At 43.2% G+C, this 19,155-nt stretch overlaps 1 protein-coding gene across 1 annotated transcript in view; it reads right to left on the bottom strand.

Annotated features, from left to right (window-relative positions):
* Positions 1-19,155, bottom strand: part of LRRC7 (leucine rich repeat containing 7) — a 436,741-nt gene that overhangs the window by 85,686 nt on the left and 331,900 nt on the right. Inside the window, exons 17-20 of the mRNA XM_061633412.1 lie at positions 17,346-17,396; positions 9,136-9,336; positions 4,082-4,193; positions 3,037-3,217 (exon numbers count right to left, since the gene is read on the bottom strand). Coding sequence (XP_061489396.1) covers positions 3,037-3,217; positions 4,082-4,193; positions 9,136-9,336; positions 17,346-17,396 — 545 coding nt within the window. The remainder of the gene's footprint in view (positions 1-3,036; positions 3,218-4,081; positions 4,194-9,135; positions 9,337-17,345; positions 17,397-19,155) is intronic.

The following is a 19,155-nucleotide window of genomic DNA, read 5'->3' as shown; positions in this document are numbered from 1 at the left end:
AAGATGGTTACAGAACTTTTAAACCTTAAAGTTAACATTAGTTTAAATGTTCATTTTCCTCTCCTCTCCCCTGCAGCCCCCCGTGTGCTCCTAATCTGCTTTGGAGGGGAGTCCACCAACCATCCAGAGCAGACTTGGGTTGTGTGCAGGGAGCTACAGATGGGAAGAGAGGAGGGGAAGCCCCATTTGCATGAGCAAAAGTCCACTGCGTAGGTGGGACGCCACAACTGGATAAAACCATATTTCATTTGACCAGTCTATTCCCAAAAATTTAGATTATTTGCTTCAATCTTAAAAAAACACAGAAAATATTTTGGACATATATTAGAAGGGATACAATCAAGCCAAGATGAAGCTCTTTAAATTGTACTGAAGTGCTTAACTCTTCCTTTGGTACCAATGGAACTTAAGCATTCTTCACCTTGACTGGATTGTTTCCCATCCAAATATCTGTTTGCAATCAACATTTTTACAAGCAGTCTTCAAGAAAGACTGAGAGATAGAGAGAGAAATCAAAAGAATAATATCCCAATTTACATGTATATAGAATGGCTTTGCATAAATCTAATAATCTGTCTCCAAAGAAATTCTGGAATAAATATGTGTACTCTAATGAAAGATAATAAGCACATAGCCTTGAACCTGCAAACAAGGTCAAGGTATCTTTGAAAATTAATTTATTCTATGTATGATAGGATAAATTTGCCTCTATAGGATAATACAGAAAATCTAGGTGACACAATCATTTTACGCCTCTTTCATTCTTGTCAGCTGAAAAATGCAGTTGGAAAATGGGTAAGGTGGTTGAGATGCTATTCAACTATTGTGACCCACTCCGGAAGTTTGCAAATAGACTTGAATTCTGGACAGACTCATTTCCAGCCACCAGACATAATTCCTCTAGACTTGATACAAATATGTAAAAAGACGCCCTTCCACTCTCTCCAAATAAGGGACTTTCTGCAGAAGTGCTGCTAGGTTTGAGCCCCCCCACCATCCTAAACCAGGTGCTTGGTGGGTGGGGATGGTGGACAATTCTGCTCTAAGCAGACATGGGAGCAGAAATTGCTGCAGTTTGCATGTTGTTTATGGTCAAGAGTGGAAATCAGGCAAGCAATCAGTACAGGAATACCTCGCATTAACATATGCAATGGGTCCAGAGCAAGTACGTAAACCAAAAATGTACTTAAAGTGAAGCACTACCTCTTTGTTTCTGAGGAAGCACGGGGAGGTTTATTTTAAACCCCACTTTCTGGGAACATGGCGGAATCCTCTGCTGTTTTGTGTCTCTCCCTTTCCTCCCGATCTGCGACCAATGGAGAAGGCAAACAGAGCCCTCAGGTGCCTCCCACCCAAAAGCGACGGGGGACTCGCCGCAGCCACCGTTAAAGATAAATAAATGCAATTGAACCTAGCTAAATGACTCTTTGTGGGGCACACTCATTACTCCTTGTTTCTCATCGGGCTTTTCCACCCTTTTCACTCCAGGTTTGCCAGCGCAAGGGAGCGCGCAGGCACACGAGACAATGCCATAACCCCAAAGCAGTTGGTGCTTGATGTTTTTTGTTTTCCCTGCCTCACTAAGTAACCTTTGCTTGTTCAAAATTCTCCGCTGCGTTTCCTGATTGGCTGTCTGTGCCACCACAGGCTGCATACGTCACCACGCTTTTGGATCATGGGTGCACGTGCTCCTTTTTCCCACCTTCCTTTCCTGACCTAAAGGTTGAATCCTACTAGCACTTCCTCCTTCCTCTCCTCCTTTGTACTCGCCTGTCTTTTGTTTCCTCTGACATTCCGTTTTCACCTTATGGCGGGGATGCTCTATAATCTACAATTATAGATACAAATTAGGGCGGGGTGTCATGCTGTTAAGTGTCCATTCTTGCGAAGCGAGCGTATGTAAATAGGGGGAATGGTGCTACTGTAAATATGTCCGTACTCGCGAGTGTCTGTAAAATGAAGGTCCGCATAACGGGGTATTCCTGCATTTGCTACTTTTTTTTTAATTCCACAAATTTCTGATATTTCCTTTGCACTGAAATGAATGGTTTTGCATAGAAAAGAATGATGTGGTATTCTGTAATTAATGATGCAATTAATTCCATAATTAATTATGTTAAATTGGCCATAGCAGAGATGAATAACATAGTTTCTGACAGAAGCCAAGCTGCATCAGAATGGAAATGGTGCTGACAGGGACTGTTGGAATATAGGCTGGAACAGAAATTGCTGCCTTCTTACATCCCTACTTATGTGCCCCCCGGCTGCTCTACTCTTCTCCTTCTACTACTGCTGAGGGATGGGGGAGCTGAGCCGCTTACCTATTTTCACTGTACAAGATGGCATATACTTAAAATGGTTAAGGAAAAGTACCAGCCCAGGACTGGCACCAGGCATGACTGGGCCCTAGCGCATCAGACTTCCCCAGGCCTGCATCATCACGCTTCCTAACATCCTCTCCCCATGCAGGGAGTGTGGGCATAAATAGGCCCACCTGCCCCACCTACCTGCTGTGTTGCTGGTTCGCAGAGTGGGAGCTCCACGCTCCCAGCCTATAAGGAGAGGGCCCTCAGCCAGTACTCAAGCTGGCTGCCCACTGGCACCGGGCCTGGTCACACCTGCTTGCAGCAGTGCCAATGTGATGTCTGCCAGATTGCTCCAAATGCATACAAGGCTAGACTCCTTAAAAGCCTTGCACACACTTGTAGCAGCCCAAAGTTCTCTGTACAATGGCTACCAGTCTGGCAGCACTTCCCGGAATGCAATGTCATATAGTCACATGGGTGTCACAGAAACTGCTGGCAGTGTGAGCAAGCAAAGCACTTTTATGTAAGTATTTAAAGAAAAACAAAGACCTTTCAACTGTGGTGCTTTGGGGGTGTTTGGGGCCTGTTTTGAAAAAAAAGAAAGGGAGATTCATTGATTTCTTTATGCTTTTTTTGTTCCCCTTATTTAATCTCTTTACACTTTTGGCTGTCTGATGTGTATTTATAGTTAGTTTTGGCATTACAAGTGGGATATACTAAGTAAACACACCTGTTACCCCACAAAGAATTATTCACTGCATCTTTAGCTGTAGTCTGCAAGGAGCCCATTTTAACACGAGCATTAGAAGACCCTGAAGAAGCCTGTGAAGGTGAATAGTCTGAATAGGTGCCAGAAGAAACACTGTTATTCATGCAGTGAACTTTGTCTGCTTCAGACTCATCTGTTGATTCTGAAAAACAGAAAAAATATGAAATTGAAATCTCATGGTTAAATAGAAGATTGAACAGATATACATAGAAAACAGCTGCTGTAATTAGTCTAAAAAATTTAGCCAGTCATTGACTGATTGCTGGGTTGTACAAAGAAGCCTAATGACAGTTGTACAGCAATACCTTATTCCTTTTTCTACATCTTCAGCCATCGGGGACAGCTTCAATAAAAGGTTATGCCATCTACCCATATCAGCCTATAATCATTGGTTGTCTTATGGTAGATATATTGCTTTACTATCATTCTTATGAACAATGTGCCCTGTGAGGTGGATTTTTTTTTGGTATTTTTAAAAAATACATTTTCACCTTTCCCATACCACCTATGAAAATGGCCAAATTACTAGTATCCTGAACTCCACCTCCCCCCCCCAATTTGGCTACTGCTGATCTATAGCACTATGATATGGCCCCCCAAGTGTATCCTTTTGCAATATCATGCCATAATGACGCCTCCCTTGTGCTGTCTGTAGTTTCACTATATCCAACACTCAGGACCAAACCAAATGGCACATGGGAGATTAGATCTTCCAACATTTTAAAATAAAACTTTAAAACAAACGCAAGGAGTTCCACTTTTGCCAGAGCAGGAGCAATTAGGAAGGAAGGAGGTATTTATTCACCTTCTTCCATAGCATTTCCCATATCTAAATCATGATACTGACTTTTAGGCCAATGAAAAATGGGGTTGGGGAAGAGAGACAAATACAGACACAGATGTATCTTTTGGCATTGAAAATAATTCCCAAATTGATTCTGATCACTTTCTAAAAAAGAGGATAATGTCAAGCACAGTATTTTTCTTCTGTAAAGTGACCCAGTACCTTTTTTTTCTTTCCCCAACAGAACAAGTTTAGGCTGGTACAATGGTGCTTCAGTCATTGAAGGCCGAAGTTCTCCTATCCTCATATCATTAACAGCATGTACAAAAGGGTCCTGTAAAATGCAAGAATATTGGGGAACAAGATAACCCAGCAAGTGATACTTAACAAATTTTAACAACCAAATTTTATCAGAAACATGGAACTATAGAACTTCCAAGCACAAAGAGTGACCAGCCAAATGTGATTTAAATGTCACAGAATTGTATAACAACAACAACAACAACAATAATAATATTGATGGATATTTTTTAAAAAATATAATGAAAAGGAAATTGAATGCTTGATTTTTTAAAGTTATTATAGTTTCAAAATTAGATATTTCAACTGAAAGTATAAATGGATATTTCACATTAAAAGTGACAATTTATAAGAACATAATGATGTTTTCCATTCCCCCATCCCTTTGCCGTTGTATTGAAAATACTAAGGATTTATTCTGGAACCTTTTACATTAAAAGGGTGTGCTCTCCCTGTGTTTCCCCCCAAAAGGATAGTTATTTATTGGCTTAATTTCTATCCTATCTTTCTTCCCATGATACCTAAAGCAGGCAATAGATTTTATAAAACAATCCATCAGTCTATCTTCTGAATAAGAGACTGGAGCAGCTGGGGCCAAGGGTAATGTAAGTTAACCTGACTTCCAAGTAGGAGATAGAATGCTGGGAAGGTGCACCTGTGGTGACAACATGAATGCACCTCATGAATGCATATCCAGCATTGATTGGTAGGTGGTGTTGCATATTATAATTTATTCATTTTAAAATCTCCTGCAGAATATTGTGGGGAAATTGGATTGTCAGGGTTCTATAGTAGGGCAGTAAGTGGGTCAATGAACTAAACATGGGGGGTCTGCTTTAGTGAGATGATGTAGTGTGTAGTGAGAGGAGAAAATGACAGAAAAGCTGAAGTGAAAGGTGGTGACTGGGTTAAGCGAGACAGTGCTAGGTTAGTCAATCACCACCATATTTTGGCCATTTTACTATATAGGTAGGTCACTAGCAGGTATGTTGTGATTTTGCTATTTTATATTATTTTGAATGCAATGCAATACGTAAATACTTACTGTATGTATTGTACCTTTATTGTATTAATAATGCTGTTTACTGCTTTGGGGGTGGGGGGCTTTGGGCCCAAAAGTGATATATATAAATTTTTAAAAACCCACTGAAGGTATTACTTAAAGCAGCCTTTCCCAACCAGTGTGCCTCCAGATGTTGCTGGACCACAACTCCCATCAGCCTCAGCCAGCATTGCCAATGGTCAGGAAATATGGGAATTGGGGTCCAACAACATCTGGAGGCACACTGGTTGGGAAAGGCTGACTTAAAGGAAACAGAATCTGAGATCTCTCTCAGCCCTGTTACACAAATTCTTTTAACTGGAAATTGTAGCAATGTAATGTGGGAACTTATGCATGCAAAGCATAGCACTTCCCCTTTAACTATATTTGCTTTAACCTGTTCTTGTCCATTACTTGTTCCTGTGCTGTACTTGCTGCATTTGTAGTACGTACATGCAAACAGCAGCAGAAGAGCAATGAGGAACAAAACAGAAAACTCAGGGCAAATTAAAACAACTTACTTTAAGTAGGCCTACAAGCCTGTCAGTTCAGTCAGCAAGCTGGTGCTCCAACTCACACTTTTTCTCTTAGATACTCCATTTTGCCACTTGAAAAAGATGGCAAGTAGAGTACTGACTCGCAAATATTTTATGTATGGAAATGTGTTTAATCTTGAAGTAATATGTTGATGGGGGCATTATTTCTGGCAATTAACCCAAAGTAAAGGCAGTGATAAAGAAGAGAAGCAAGCCATGCTCTTTGGCTGAAATAAATTATATTTAGTTCATTATTTATATTTCAATTCCACTTTCTGAACAAAACATGTTTACTTGCAAGCATAAATATAGATTTATCAAATAGAAAAGGAATAACAAAATAACACATTATTGAACCCAAAGAATAAACCAACAAAATAGAACATCCGTTTTAAAAAATAAAGCTCTACAGTCATTTTAAAGCATTTAAAGATTGCAGAAAACCTATGCAGTCTTGAGTTTTAAAACCTTCTTAAAAAGAAGCTCTTATCATTTCCCGACAATTAGAGCAAGCTGGACCTCCCTTGACAGGGAGTTCCACAAGGAGTGTGGCATCACAAAGCCTAAGAACATAATGCTATACTTAGATGGTTTGGGTACCTAACATCAAGCCTTTCTGGCAGATCTCAGGGTATGGGTAGGGACATTCCCTTAAATAGAAAGAGTCAAGGGCCTTAAAAATCATAACCAACACTTTAAACTGTGACTGGAAATACAGTGGTAACCAGTGCAATTCTTGAGAGCAGGTGTTGTGTTCTCTTCAGCTGCAGCAAGCTCAGCAACCTTGCCCAAGATATGCTGGACCAGCTGTAGTTTCTGAACACTCTTTAGAGCACACTGAAACAGTCCAATGTAAAGGTTACCAAGGTATGTAACATGGAGGCCAGTCTGGGTGGAATAAAACAAACAATCAAAATTACTACTGGTAAGAACTGAACCACCTGAGGTAGGACCAATGGTTGGAACAAAGTGTAGAACAAAGAATCTTATTCACCCTGGAGACGTCAGGTAGCAGAGTTTCATAACATTGAGATGGTGTGCAAAAATATCATACTGCAGGCCTGTACAACCTAAAACCTTTCATGCTGAACCCAGCACACCAGCCACTACTGGACAGGGGCTCAATAAATATCCTTTTTTTGTTACCTAGCTAAGACTGCAAAAATGGGAACTGTGGATAGTGATAGTGCATGGTGAAAAACCTATGCACTTCACTGCTACTAATGGCAGTGTGCATGTGTGTTTTAGGGGGGCACATTGTAGTGTCCCTGCTCACTTTAAAGGACAATACTCTGATTATCCAGTCCTTTACCCTCAACAGGTAACACCTTCTAACCACCACTAGTTTCGCTGTCACCAGGACCTTTACCATAGGTTCAAATACATCTTAGGAATGTCAGGCTGTGCGTGTAAACTTTATTGTTATATTATATATACTCCTTCTGCAGAGTAACTAAAATCAGGCATGGAATGATGAAAACCAAACAGATGTTTATTAATACAGTAGATGAATATAGTAATATAAGAAGTCCTTAATTCCTACACTATTCTAGCTATAACCTAGTCCTTCACTATCTATAACACTAAGCCCTATTCTACATATCTCCCTCAAATTCTGCCACTCATAAACACAGCCTATCTTCTCATAACCTGAACTCTTAAGTCCGTTCCTTGTCAGACTGTCAAATAGAAACAGCCGTCCCACATTCTCTCAGCCAATCACATGCTGCAACCACCGACATTCATCTCACTCCCCCTCCCATGACTCACAATGTACCATAAAGAGCAGTAATAAACATGCATATACAGGTATCATCACATACATCTATGACAGGTCTCCACAACATGTGACCAACAACCTAAACACAACACGCCAGCCATGCCTATGAGGAATTAAGTAACATTTTGCCAAAACAGCATTTTGCCAAAACAGTCCAATTCTGCCCTACAGTTGCAAACTAATTACACAATAATATTTTCACAGCATCTTCAAACTGTAATATTTTCAAGTCTGTTTGGATTTATAGTTATACCTGTGAGCTTCTGTATTTTCTCTGTCTTCCTGATTGGGCATCAGACAGCTTTATTTTCTCAATCTGAAGCCTACATTCTCAACAATGTGCCATATTTATAAGTTAAGAGTAAAATGCTTTGCTTAAAATGGGAAGACTTAGAAGTTCAATAGCATACTGTTTCTAAACTTAATATGCTTTCTTCCATGAAACCTCAAACAATTCAATAATTCTAGTATTTCTGTAAAGCATTTAAGTATCCTGAACATAAACATGAATTATTTAAAGTAACAATTTTTAAAATTGTGCCACGGTATAACCAAAGTCACAACAAGTAAGCTTACTTTTAAGAATACTAAAAACAGGCAGAGAAGATTTGTCCAGGGCAAAACACTTGTGAACACTAAGCACAGAGCTAAGCTTCCTCCCTGATGCCTAATGAAGACCTTTTCGGATTCAGTATGCTTTTAAAGTAAATTTTCTGATTTTATTGTTAGTTATAATTTTATTGTATCATTTCAACCTTACTGTATACTGTTTAAAGTCATAAGGTTTGAAATGGTATATAAATGGTTGAAATAAAGAAATATTATCACAAGGACAAACACTGGTTAATTTGTTATAAGATACTGGCGGAGGTATGTGTCTCGAACTGGGGCACCCAACTGTCAACATCCAGTGCTTTATTTCCTGCACCACCATGCTCTGCCTCCTGTACAAACCCGGCTGACTAGTGATGAATGGATCCATTAAAATGCAGTCAGTGCCAGTTCTGCATGGGAATGGAGCTATGTCTGCCCTGTCACATTTCTGGAAAATCCTCAAAGCATACTTTTTAAAAATAATAAAGAAGTTTTAAAAGTCCATTCCTCTTAAAAAAAACATTTAAGCTTCTAAAAATAGGACATCTAGTTGCCCACAGCCTGGAGCAGCTCATAAATGGGGCTTCTTGCCACCACACTTTGAATGGAAATACAGCAAATCCCCCTGTAGGTGATGGGACTTGATGTTTACACGAGGGCAGCAATTCTTTTTCTTGTACAATTCTTCCTGAGTACAGTGGAACATCACCAAGTTCTGTTGCTTCCGGAGGACTTGCTGTATTTGTATTTAGAGTATGCCACAGAAAGGAACACCAGAGAATGTTGGAAATAACAATTTTGTTCTGCATAGTATCAGAACTACTTGATATTTGGTCCAACAATAAAAAAAATCAGAGTGGCAATATTTAAAAGTGAACATGGTATCTAATGGGGATAGGTAGGAAGGACAAGGGTTAGATATCAGCCTACTTATGCTTGTACACAACAATCTGAACAAAGAGATCTATATTGCACTGATCTTAATATAAGCTCTGATTTGTTTAAATAACATTGCACTTGTTACCTCCACTGATATATCCTTTGTTGTCATTGGCCACTTGTGCTCATATTTGTCTTTCACGGCATGCTCTGCACTGGCAGTTGGTGTTGCATTCTCAGGCCTCACTCCATGGCTAGATTTACCCACCAGATTTTGAACAGATTTCACCATATTCTTTAAATCTTCTGGATATGGAGTTGGATAACGCTTTAAGTTTATTTCAACCTGAGCAGTCGTTTAACAAAATAAATTAAAATCACAAATAGGAAATAAAAATTATCATTAAGTGTCTAGTTTTGATTATCAAGGCTATACAAAACAGAAAACACAAAGACAGTGAATTTTGGCATTTGAGACAATGTTAACATAAAACTGTGTATTTGAAATGCTAAAGCCTATGTCATTTACAACATGGAGAATGCAGAATTAAATCTATTGGTGACTGAATGTAATCCCCCCACTCACTTGCCTAGAACTGAATAATGCTAGAATACTTGGATTGAAATTACACCTTGAATTTCAGGCTGCTAAATATCACTCTAATGGTTCAGATAGAATCTAGAATTCTACTAGCACTTGGGAAGTCACTCTGGATTTATAAACTGTGACAGTTTATTAACTGAACATACTGGTAGCAATCCAAAAAAGATTAGATGTTCTTAAGTCCTATAAATCAACAGGATTTAACTACACTTCAAGTTCAATGGATTGCATTCAATAAAGTTGGTGGGGGGTTTTCTCCTTTGACGGATGTGTATTTGTATAAAAGTGTGATTTTTTTTTTACCACAAAGGAAAAAATAGCATGTACAGCCAAAGTTCCAATGCAGACACAAGTTAATAGGCATCCATTCAAAAAGCTTGACTGATGTGAAGAGAACAAACTATGGTAGCGACTTGCACTGAGCGTTGAAATATAATAAAATATGCATTACAGACAAGCACATCCAAATATGGATCTCAATAGCAAATGTGAAATATTGTTACAAACCAATGTATAGCTCCGACAACAAAACTAAGTGATATGTGGAATATTAGCAGTTATTGCTGTAATTGACTTACAGTTGAAAGAATGGTCCCTTGGACCCACCTGAAGGGTGATTTTCACAGGTATGCCTGCCATCAGATTGGGTAGTACTGCCATCTAGCGTCCGAAGGCAAGAATGCACTAGAGTTAAAACCTGGGGCTCGAGCCCCTCCCACTCCAGTCTTCATGATGACGAGTCCGAAGTGGTAATCTGAAAGTAACCAAAGGGCAAAAGCCCCAGCAGCAAAGAAAATATACATAGCAAATATCATAGAACTTGCAACATAAGAACAGGTTTTAAGTAAAGAAAATCAGACAGAGCACGAAGCACATAGATTGAACTATATACGAAATACTGAACCAATTTCCCCAGAAATCCCCCACAAGGGAGGGACGTGATGGCAGGCATACCTGTGAAAATCACCCTTCAGGTGGGTCCAAGGGACCATTTTCCACAGGTAGCCTGCCATCAGATTGGGATGTACCAATGTAGCCCCCTAATAGGGAGGGATTCCTAGGAAGTTACAAATCAGAAGTAACGTGTTGCAGGACACGTCTCCCGAAAGAGGCGTCAGCTGAAGTATAGCGATCAATCTTATAATGTTTCACAAAGGAGTTAGGGGTAGCCCATACCGCCGCTCTGCATATGTCTGTAAGAGGAGCATTAGTTAGGAAAGCCGCCGTAGTGGCAGCAGACCTGGTCGAATGGGCCGTGATGTTAGACGGCACTGGCAAATTAAGTGACTGATATGCAATAGAAATACAGGCTCGAAGCCAACAGGACAAAGTGGATTTGGACACCTTTTTTCCCAAAGATCTCGGATGAAAGGATACAAATAATGCGTCTGTCTGTCTAATATCCTGGGTGCGAGAGAGGTAAACTTTGAGCGCTCTCCTAACATCCAGCGAATGCCAGGCCTTTTCGAGGGGATGGACCGGCTTTGGACAAAAGGATGGAAGTACAATGTCCTGGCTACTGTGGAACACTGAGTTGACCTTAGGACAGAACGATGGATCCAGCCTCAGGACTACAGAGTCCTTATGGAATACGCAGAGATGACGGGCCGATGACAGGGCCTGTAACTCCGAAATCCGCCTCGCTGAAGTGATAGCCACGAGGAAAAGGACTTTAAAAGACAACAGTCTTAGAGGCACTGAGGCAAGAGGCTCAAATGGAGGTCGCTGTAATGCCTGCAAAACTTTGGAGAGGTTCCAGGATGGAAAGTGGTGACGTACCGCTGGAGAGAGGTGGGTAGCTCCTCTTAAGAAGCGTTTGATGAGCGGGTGAGTGCCTAGGGGTGCTGCCGATGAAGAAACAGACAGAATTGAGGAGATGGTGGAGGCCTGTCTACGCAGGGTGTTCGGTCTGAGTCCCAATGTCATGCCTCTGTGTAGGAACTGTAGAACGTGCTGTACAGTGGCTTGGGGTGCTGAAAAACCTTTAGAAGTGCACCAGCTGGAAAAAGTACGCCAAGTACTCTGATAGATTCGAGTAGTTGACGGACGCCGAGATGCTAAAATAGTGTTTATGACCCCTTGAGACAGACCAGCAGAGATCAACTGTGTCCGCTCAAAAGCCAGGCTGTCAGTCTCAGCCAGTTCGGGTCCGGATGCCAAACTGGTCCTTGGGAGAGAAGATCTGGCCTGATTGGAAGAGTCCAGGGAGCCGCCATTGACATCGAGAGGAGGTCCGAAAACCAGGGTCTGCGAGGCCAGTAGGGTGCTATGAGTAAAATCCGTGTCCGTTCGAGTCGGAGTTTTGTCAATGTCCTGCCTAGGAGTGATATGGGCGGGAAGGCATACAGGAGCCCGTGTGGCCATGGTGTCGTCAGCGCATCCACTGCTTCCGCCGTTGTCTCTAGGTACCTTGAGAAGTAACGAGGCAGTTGGCAGTTTTGGCTGGAGGCGAAGAGATCCAGTGAGAGGGGGCCGAACCGCCGCTGAAGGAGGGTGAACACAGCTGGATGAAGTTTCCATTCTCCCGTATGGATCGTTTGCCTGCTGAGCCAGTCGGCCGTAACGTTTAGCGTGCCGCTGAGGTGTTCTGTTCGTAATGACAGGAGGTGGGACTCGGCCCCGTCAAAGAGTCGTGTCGCTTCCTCCTGTAGAGCCCTGGACCTTGTGCCTCCTTGTCTGTTGATGTGAGATTTCACGCAAACATTGTCCGTGCGAATTAGGACATGTTGTAGAGCGAATAGTGGCTGGAAGTGTCTTAGAGCGAGATGAGCAGCCCTGAGCTCCAGCCAGTTGATGTTGTAACTTAGTTCCTGGGTTGACCACACGCCTTGGACAAAGGTGGAGTTGCAATGGGCTCCCCAGCCGGACAGACTGGCATCCGTGGTGATTAGGACTCTGGTTGGGTCCCGGAACGGTGTCCCCTTGGTAAGGGAAGTTGTGGATACCCACCAGCGGAATGATTGCATCAGAGATTGGCCCAGAGGAATTACGCGATGGTTGGACTTGGAGATGTCCGCTTGAAAGGGTAGGAGAGCCCATTGTAAAGGTCTGGAATGACGTCGGGCCCACGGAACGATGTGGATGGTGGAGATCATTGCCCCGAGAAACTGGGCCAGAAACATGACATCTGCTGTGGGGCGATGTAGAAGTAAGTTTGCCATGGCTGTGATGGAAGCAATACGGTCTGGGGACAGAAAGGACATGGCTAGGGATGTGTCCAGTATTGCCCCTAAGTGCTGGAGGCGCTGAGTTGGTTGTAGATGACTCTTTTCCGCATTGATCAGCCAGCCGTGAGAGTGTAGTGCCTCTAGGGTGAACTGGATCTGCCTGTTGGCCAAGTCCCGGGAGCCTGCTCGGAGGAGGAGGTCGTCGAGATAAGCATAAATATGGACCCCCTGGAGGCGGAGATACGCCAGCATGGTGGCCATCACTTTGGTGAAGACTCGGGGGGGCCGAGGAGAGGCCGAATGGAAGGGCCCAGTATTGAAAATGGAGGTGGCCTAGTGCAAATCTCAGGAACCGTCTGTGACCCGGGCAAATTGGGATGTGTAAGTAAGCGTCCTTCAGGTCGATGGATGCGATAAAGTCCCCTTGTTGTAGAGCCTCTACAATAGACGCCAGAGATTCCATCTTGAAGTGGCGGTATTTGACGAAGCGGTTGAGGCCCTTGAGGTCTAAGACCACCCTCCATGAGGAGTCTCGCTTGGGAACCGTAAAGAGGATGGAGTACACGCCTTGTAGCCGTTCGGATGGGGGAACAGGCTCTATAGCGGCTATCTCTAGTAGATGTCGTAGTGCGTCCTGCATGATCTTTTTGCGTGCCCTGGAGACGGGGGAGATGCAAAATTTGTCCGGTGGTGTCCGCCAAAATTCTATATTGTAGCCCTGGGTGAAGAGAAGTCTGACCCAGGAGATGTTTGTCAAGTTTAGCCAGATGCTGGAGAAGAAGGAGAGTCTGCCTCCAATGCGGATGGAGTCAGAACTGCCTGCGTTGACGGTTTCCTCTGCCATATGCCTGCCTGCTCTGGTATTGGCCCCTGTATTGTGATCGTTGTCTGGACCAGGGTGCCTTGAAGGGACGGAAATTTGTAGGCCTGGTGTCCCGTCCCCGTCCACCGGGTCGTCCTCTCCGAAAGGGTTGGAAGGAACGGTAAGGGGTAAACAGTCGTCCGGGTCTGCGGTCGTCTCTTTTGGCCATAGCTAGTGCAGGTTTACGATTGTCCTTGGGGTCGACAAGGACTGCTTTGAGAGCGTCCTCGCCGAAGAGCATATTTCCCGAGTATGGAGCTAAGGATAAGTTGGTTCTGGCAGTCGAGTCGGCGTCCCAATGTTGGAGCCATAGAGTACGACGAGCTACAATTTCGGCTGCAAGGGCGCGTGCACCGTGATGGGAAGCGTCTAATGTGGCGTTGGCCACAAAGGCAGCAGCCTTGTGTATCTTGAGGATACCTTTCCTTAGTTTGGCGGGATCTGGGTTGGGTTCGTCAAGGATATCCTCTAACCACATCATGGAAGCCCGTGAGAAGATAGAGGCAGTAGAAGAGGCCCGGATGGAATGAGCGGAGGCCTCATGGATCTTACGGAAGACAAAGTCAAGCCTCCTCTCATAGGGGTCCTTGAACAGTGATTCGCCTTCCTTTGGAAGGAGAGAACGGGATACAAGATTGGAAATAGGTTGGTCCACCCCCGGGACGTTCAGAAAGGACATGGATTCCGGGTCCAGGGTATAGAGCTTGTTGGCTAAGGAGGAGGAACGACGTGGACGAAGGGGACGGGCCCATTCTTCTCTGGTCAGTTTTTTAATGGGGTCTGGCACGGGAATGAAGTGCTGCACTGATCTGGGGGACTTGAGAACTCTGGCACCCTTGACAGGAGGGACAACTGGTTGAATAAGTTCTGGTTGAATGCCAAGAGTGTCCAAGACTCTATGTGACAGACGAGAGAAATCCGCCGGGTCAAACAGGCGATAGGAGATCTCTTCCTCCTGGTCAGATTCCCCACTCCATTCATCCAGGTCAGTCTGAAAAACGTTCATGTAGTCATCAGACTGAGATTGTTCTACGTCCAATCTACCCCTGACCACCTCATATGGGTTAGGAGAGGGTAGTGGAGCATCAGTATTGTCACCGGGTTGTCTCGCAGAGCTGGGCTGTCGTGAGGTTCCGGGCTGAGAAGACAAATGTAGAGTAGGCTGGGGATGAGATAGGCACCCCAGCAGCTCTCGTAGTTGTTGCAGGAAGTCAGGGGTCAACTGTATCCCTGGGGGAGTGGAAGAAGGTAGTGCCTGTTCCTGAAGAGGAATTTGAGGCTGCCCATGCGGAGTTTGAGGAGCTTGACAGGGGAATCCTTCAAACTCTTCCTCTGAAGACTCAGAAGGAGACTGGAAAAGTGCAGGAACGGCTGCATGGCGAGGTTTCTCTGGGAGTGATGATACGTAGCGTGCTCTCTTGGGCGCTCCGTGACCAGACAGGTGTTTAATCTTTGCTTTTGCCTTGGCGTGTTTATGTTTAGCTGGCTGGCGTGGGGATGGACGGCCTGCTTCAGGGGATATTGTCACCTCAGGGTTCAAATCCGCCATGACAATCTCTGAATGACGCCCACAATGGGGAAGGAGCGGTAACAGAGCCAAGGTAGAAATAGTATAGGACAGACTAGAAACAGTATGACAGGAGTGAGTACGCCCAGTACGAGAAAGGTAACAACTTGGGTAAGGTTGGCGCCAAGCTAAGTACACGCACACAATGGGGAAGGTGCGAGACCGCTAGTTACACTGCCAACTTGGCCTTGAGCTAAGTACACGCACACAATGGGGAAGGTGCGAGACCGCTAGTGACACTGCCAGAGAGGTAAGCTTTATTTAAAAATCGCAGTGTGGCCAAGGTTAGATACACGCACTCAATGGGGAAGGTGAGGTACCACCAAGGTGCACAGACTAGCCAATTGGATGTGCACCTACAAATATACACACACACAATGGGAAAGGTGTGGTATAACAGGGCTACTGGATGTGCACCTACAAATATACACACACACAATGGGGAAGGTGTGGTATAACAGGGCTACTGGAGGTGTACCTACGAATATACGCACACACAATGGGGCAAGTGTGGTATAACAGGGCTACTGGAGGTGCACCTACAAATATACACACACACGAAGAGGAAGGTGTGGTATAACAGGGCTACCTGATGTATCTGAAGGGAATACTGATTAAGTGAATATAAATTTGATAACCGGAGACTACACAAGTCCCACAACAGGGCTACTTGCTGTGTCTGAGGGGAATACTGAATAGGTGAGTATATGTTTGTTAACAGGAGAGCACACTGCTAAAAAACAGGCGAGAGGGGCGATATCAGTAAGTGTAATTGAGCCCAAGCCGGGTTGAATGAACAGCAGGGCTGAGGGGCTTCTGTAAAAAAATAGAAGAAATTGCAATGGCGGCCGCCGAGGGAGCCGCAGCCGCAAGCTTCCCTAAGGACAGAAATAAATAACAATGGCGGCCGCGATATAGGGGTTGGCGGGAAAAACGGGAGCGCTACAAGAGGCTTCAGAACGGGCGGGGTGTCTACGAGGGAGCCGCAGCCGCAAGCTTCCCTATGTAGAGGCTAAAATATAGACTGAAATAAGGAGGGGGGAGACCGCAGCCGCGGAGCCCCCGCTAAACGAAAAAACAGCAACCGCTGCTGTTGGAGCCTAACAGCCGCGGAGCCCCCACAAACACGAGAGAGCAGCAGCCGCTGCTGGAGGAGGCTGAGAAGGCTGAGTAATAAACGGCAAAAAGGGGGAGGGGGGGACTGCAGCCGCGGAGCCCCCGCTAAATGGGAAAGAGCAGCAGCCGCTGCTGGAGGAAGTTCTGAAAGCTGAGTAACAAACGGCAAAGAAAAAAGGGGGGGGAGGATTGCAGCCGCGGAGTCCCCGCTAAATGTAAAAGCAGCAGCCGCTGCTGGTGAAGCCTCAGGGAAGAGCCCCGAAGAAATCAAGAGGTCAAAAGATAAGAAGAGTAACAGAATGGAAATAAGACTTAGCTATGCTCTGTCTAAATTCAGATCTGCCTCGGACGGAGGCAAGAATGAAGACTGGAGTGGGAGGGGCTCGAGCCCCAGGTTTTAACTCTAGTGCATTCTTGCCTTCGGACGCTAGATAATAATAATAATAATAATAATAAAATTTTATTTTTAGGCCACCTATCTGGCTGAGTGAACAGCCACTCTAGGCGGCATACATAACTAATTTTAAAATACAGTTATAAAATACACAAATAAATACAATTATCACATATTCAGTTTACCCCCATCTGTACACTATAAAACTAAAATTAACTAGGGGTTCTATATGCCCGCTGAAATAGCCATGTTTTTAGATGGCAGTACTACCCAATCTGATGGCAGGCTACCTGTGGAAAATGTAATTGTTGAAGGTCTCAGTTAAGTACTTTCTTTTCTGTATGACCTGGGCCATGATCTAAGCAAGGCTTACACATAACCTTAAAAATAATTGGGATGTAAGCCAAATACTACATGCACTGCAAAGACTACTTAAAATACAGTGTAACTAAGTGAACTATGCAAGGAAATTTGAGTAATTTATCCTAGGTAAAGATTAACTTTCACTATTAAACAAACTCGCAGATGTGCTAGATAGAATTAGGGTGAAGAAAATCCCATAGTTGATATTAAAAATGATAATTACCAATGAAGTCTAGACTCCCTTTCTATTCATGGTCTTTTATGTTTCACATTTAAAGTTACCTCAGAAGTAGCATGCCGCTGGGGATAAAAACCTTCCAAAGTGCAATATTCCTGGATAGAAGAATTTCTTTTTTAATTTCTACTGTCAAATTCATTTCAGCAAACAATGATACACTTGACCAAAAGCAAATTTCACATGACTCATCAATACAAAGTTATTATTGTGTTAAATGTTTAATTATCAAATGTTTAATTTAAATGTTTAATTTAAAACAAAATAACAAACCAAATCCTATGAAACTTAGATGAATATGCAATCTATCACAGGGCACATGTTTCCTTGAAAATCCTGGACTTGATATTAAGAATTCTTTCACCCCTCTGAAAAATGTCTTCATATCAGCCAAACAGACAGGTGCCTGCAGTTGATACTGCAATGCATAGACAGACATGATGCCAAATAAACTCAATGTGGGTTTTAAACACTGTGAGACCCAATATTACTGTGCATGTTTACTGGATAAATGTATAAGAGAATCACCTTCAAACACCCATATATTGGACTGATCTATAACCAGTGGATTATGTGTTAGAATAAATAAAATTAACAAAATAATATAGTAGAGACATTTAACATGATTTCCTTCAAATATATTTAGTATTGTAAAGATCCAGCATAAATGAGACAATAATATAATGTGTATTTACCTATTCAATACCTTTATATTGGCTTTACACTAATAATACTGATAGCACTCTTGTGTGATTTTTTTCATCTTTATTTTTGGGGGAAATGGGGATATTGTATATCTATCTATTGGGAGGAAGTCTGTGTGTGTGCATGCATGAGAGAGAAGGGAGAGCCCAGTCTCTATCCCCACCCATCACTGTCATTCTATCCCTGATCCACTGTCACATGTGGCCCTTGGGTGCAAAAGGTTACCCACCCCTGGCCTAGGTGAACAGAACACTTTTCTAGCTCGTGAACTAACACCATAATAAATGAATTGACTTTTAATCACAATTCACAAACATGCTTATGCTTGTGGTATGAATCAGAAAAATGTGATCAACTGAATGTAGGCTTTGAAATTAACCTGCATATCATGACACCAAATGTTGTGGAACCTAGTTTATCTTCTTTTAAAGCAAAATAATGATTCCAAATCTTGCTAAATTAAAATGAAAGTTGTGTCCAACATTGTGTGGGGAGAAGACAAGCCCTTTCCTCCTCCTTCCTGCAGCCCCTTGGAGCCTCCCATAAAAACCTCTTCAGAGGGTCAAAAAACCTCCTGAAAGGTGTCCGCTGTGCTGTATTGGGCTCCAGTAGGAGTGGACATAAGATTCCTCTGCCTGACTTTGTGTGAATACCCCCTCCTACTGTAGCCCCACACAACACAATCTGCACTGTTCAGGACACCCCACCAAACCTCTAGACAGGCTTTTTGAAGGAGAACAAGGCTGCAGGGAGGAAGAAAGTTTCACTGTAGGAGTGGTTTCCCACTCACTCAATATTGGATAGAAACACTTTTTTTTAATCAAGGTTTCTTTTTAAAACGAAAAAAGATTTTTTTTGCTAAAAATAAAATAGAAGCTGCAATAAACAAAGCCATTACAAAAATGTATCATTTACTGATATTTATACAAAAGTCACTTATTTGTACAGTGTCACTGATAAGTTTGGACTTCTCTGGTATAAAGGCAACACTGCAGGAAAATATTGGTTTCTGATTCTCTGTGCATCTCCCCCAAATTTCTGCATTAGGGTAGGAAATATAATAGGTGGCACATGGTAGGTGGCAATTTGTGGAAATCACCCCCCTCCCTTAACATCATAGACACCTTCACTGGATTAAAGAGCCTTTTTTCA

This window comes from Rhineura floridana, chromosome 6 (assembly GCF_030035675.1).
Source record: "Rhineura floridana isolate rRhiFlo1 chromosome 6, rRhiFlo1.hap2, whole genome shotgun sequence".
In the NCBI taxonomy this organism is placed as follows: domain Eukaryota; kingdom Metazoa; phylum Chordata; class Lepidosauria; order Squamata; family Rhineuridae; genus Rhineura; species Rhineura floridana.
The sequence above is the reverse complement of the archived record's forward strand: the minus strand, read 5'-3'. Positions and strand labels throughout refer to the sequence as shown.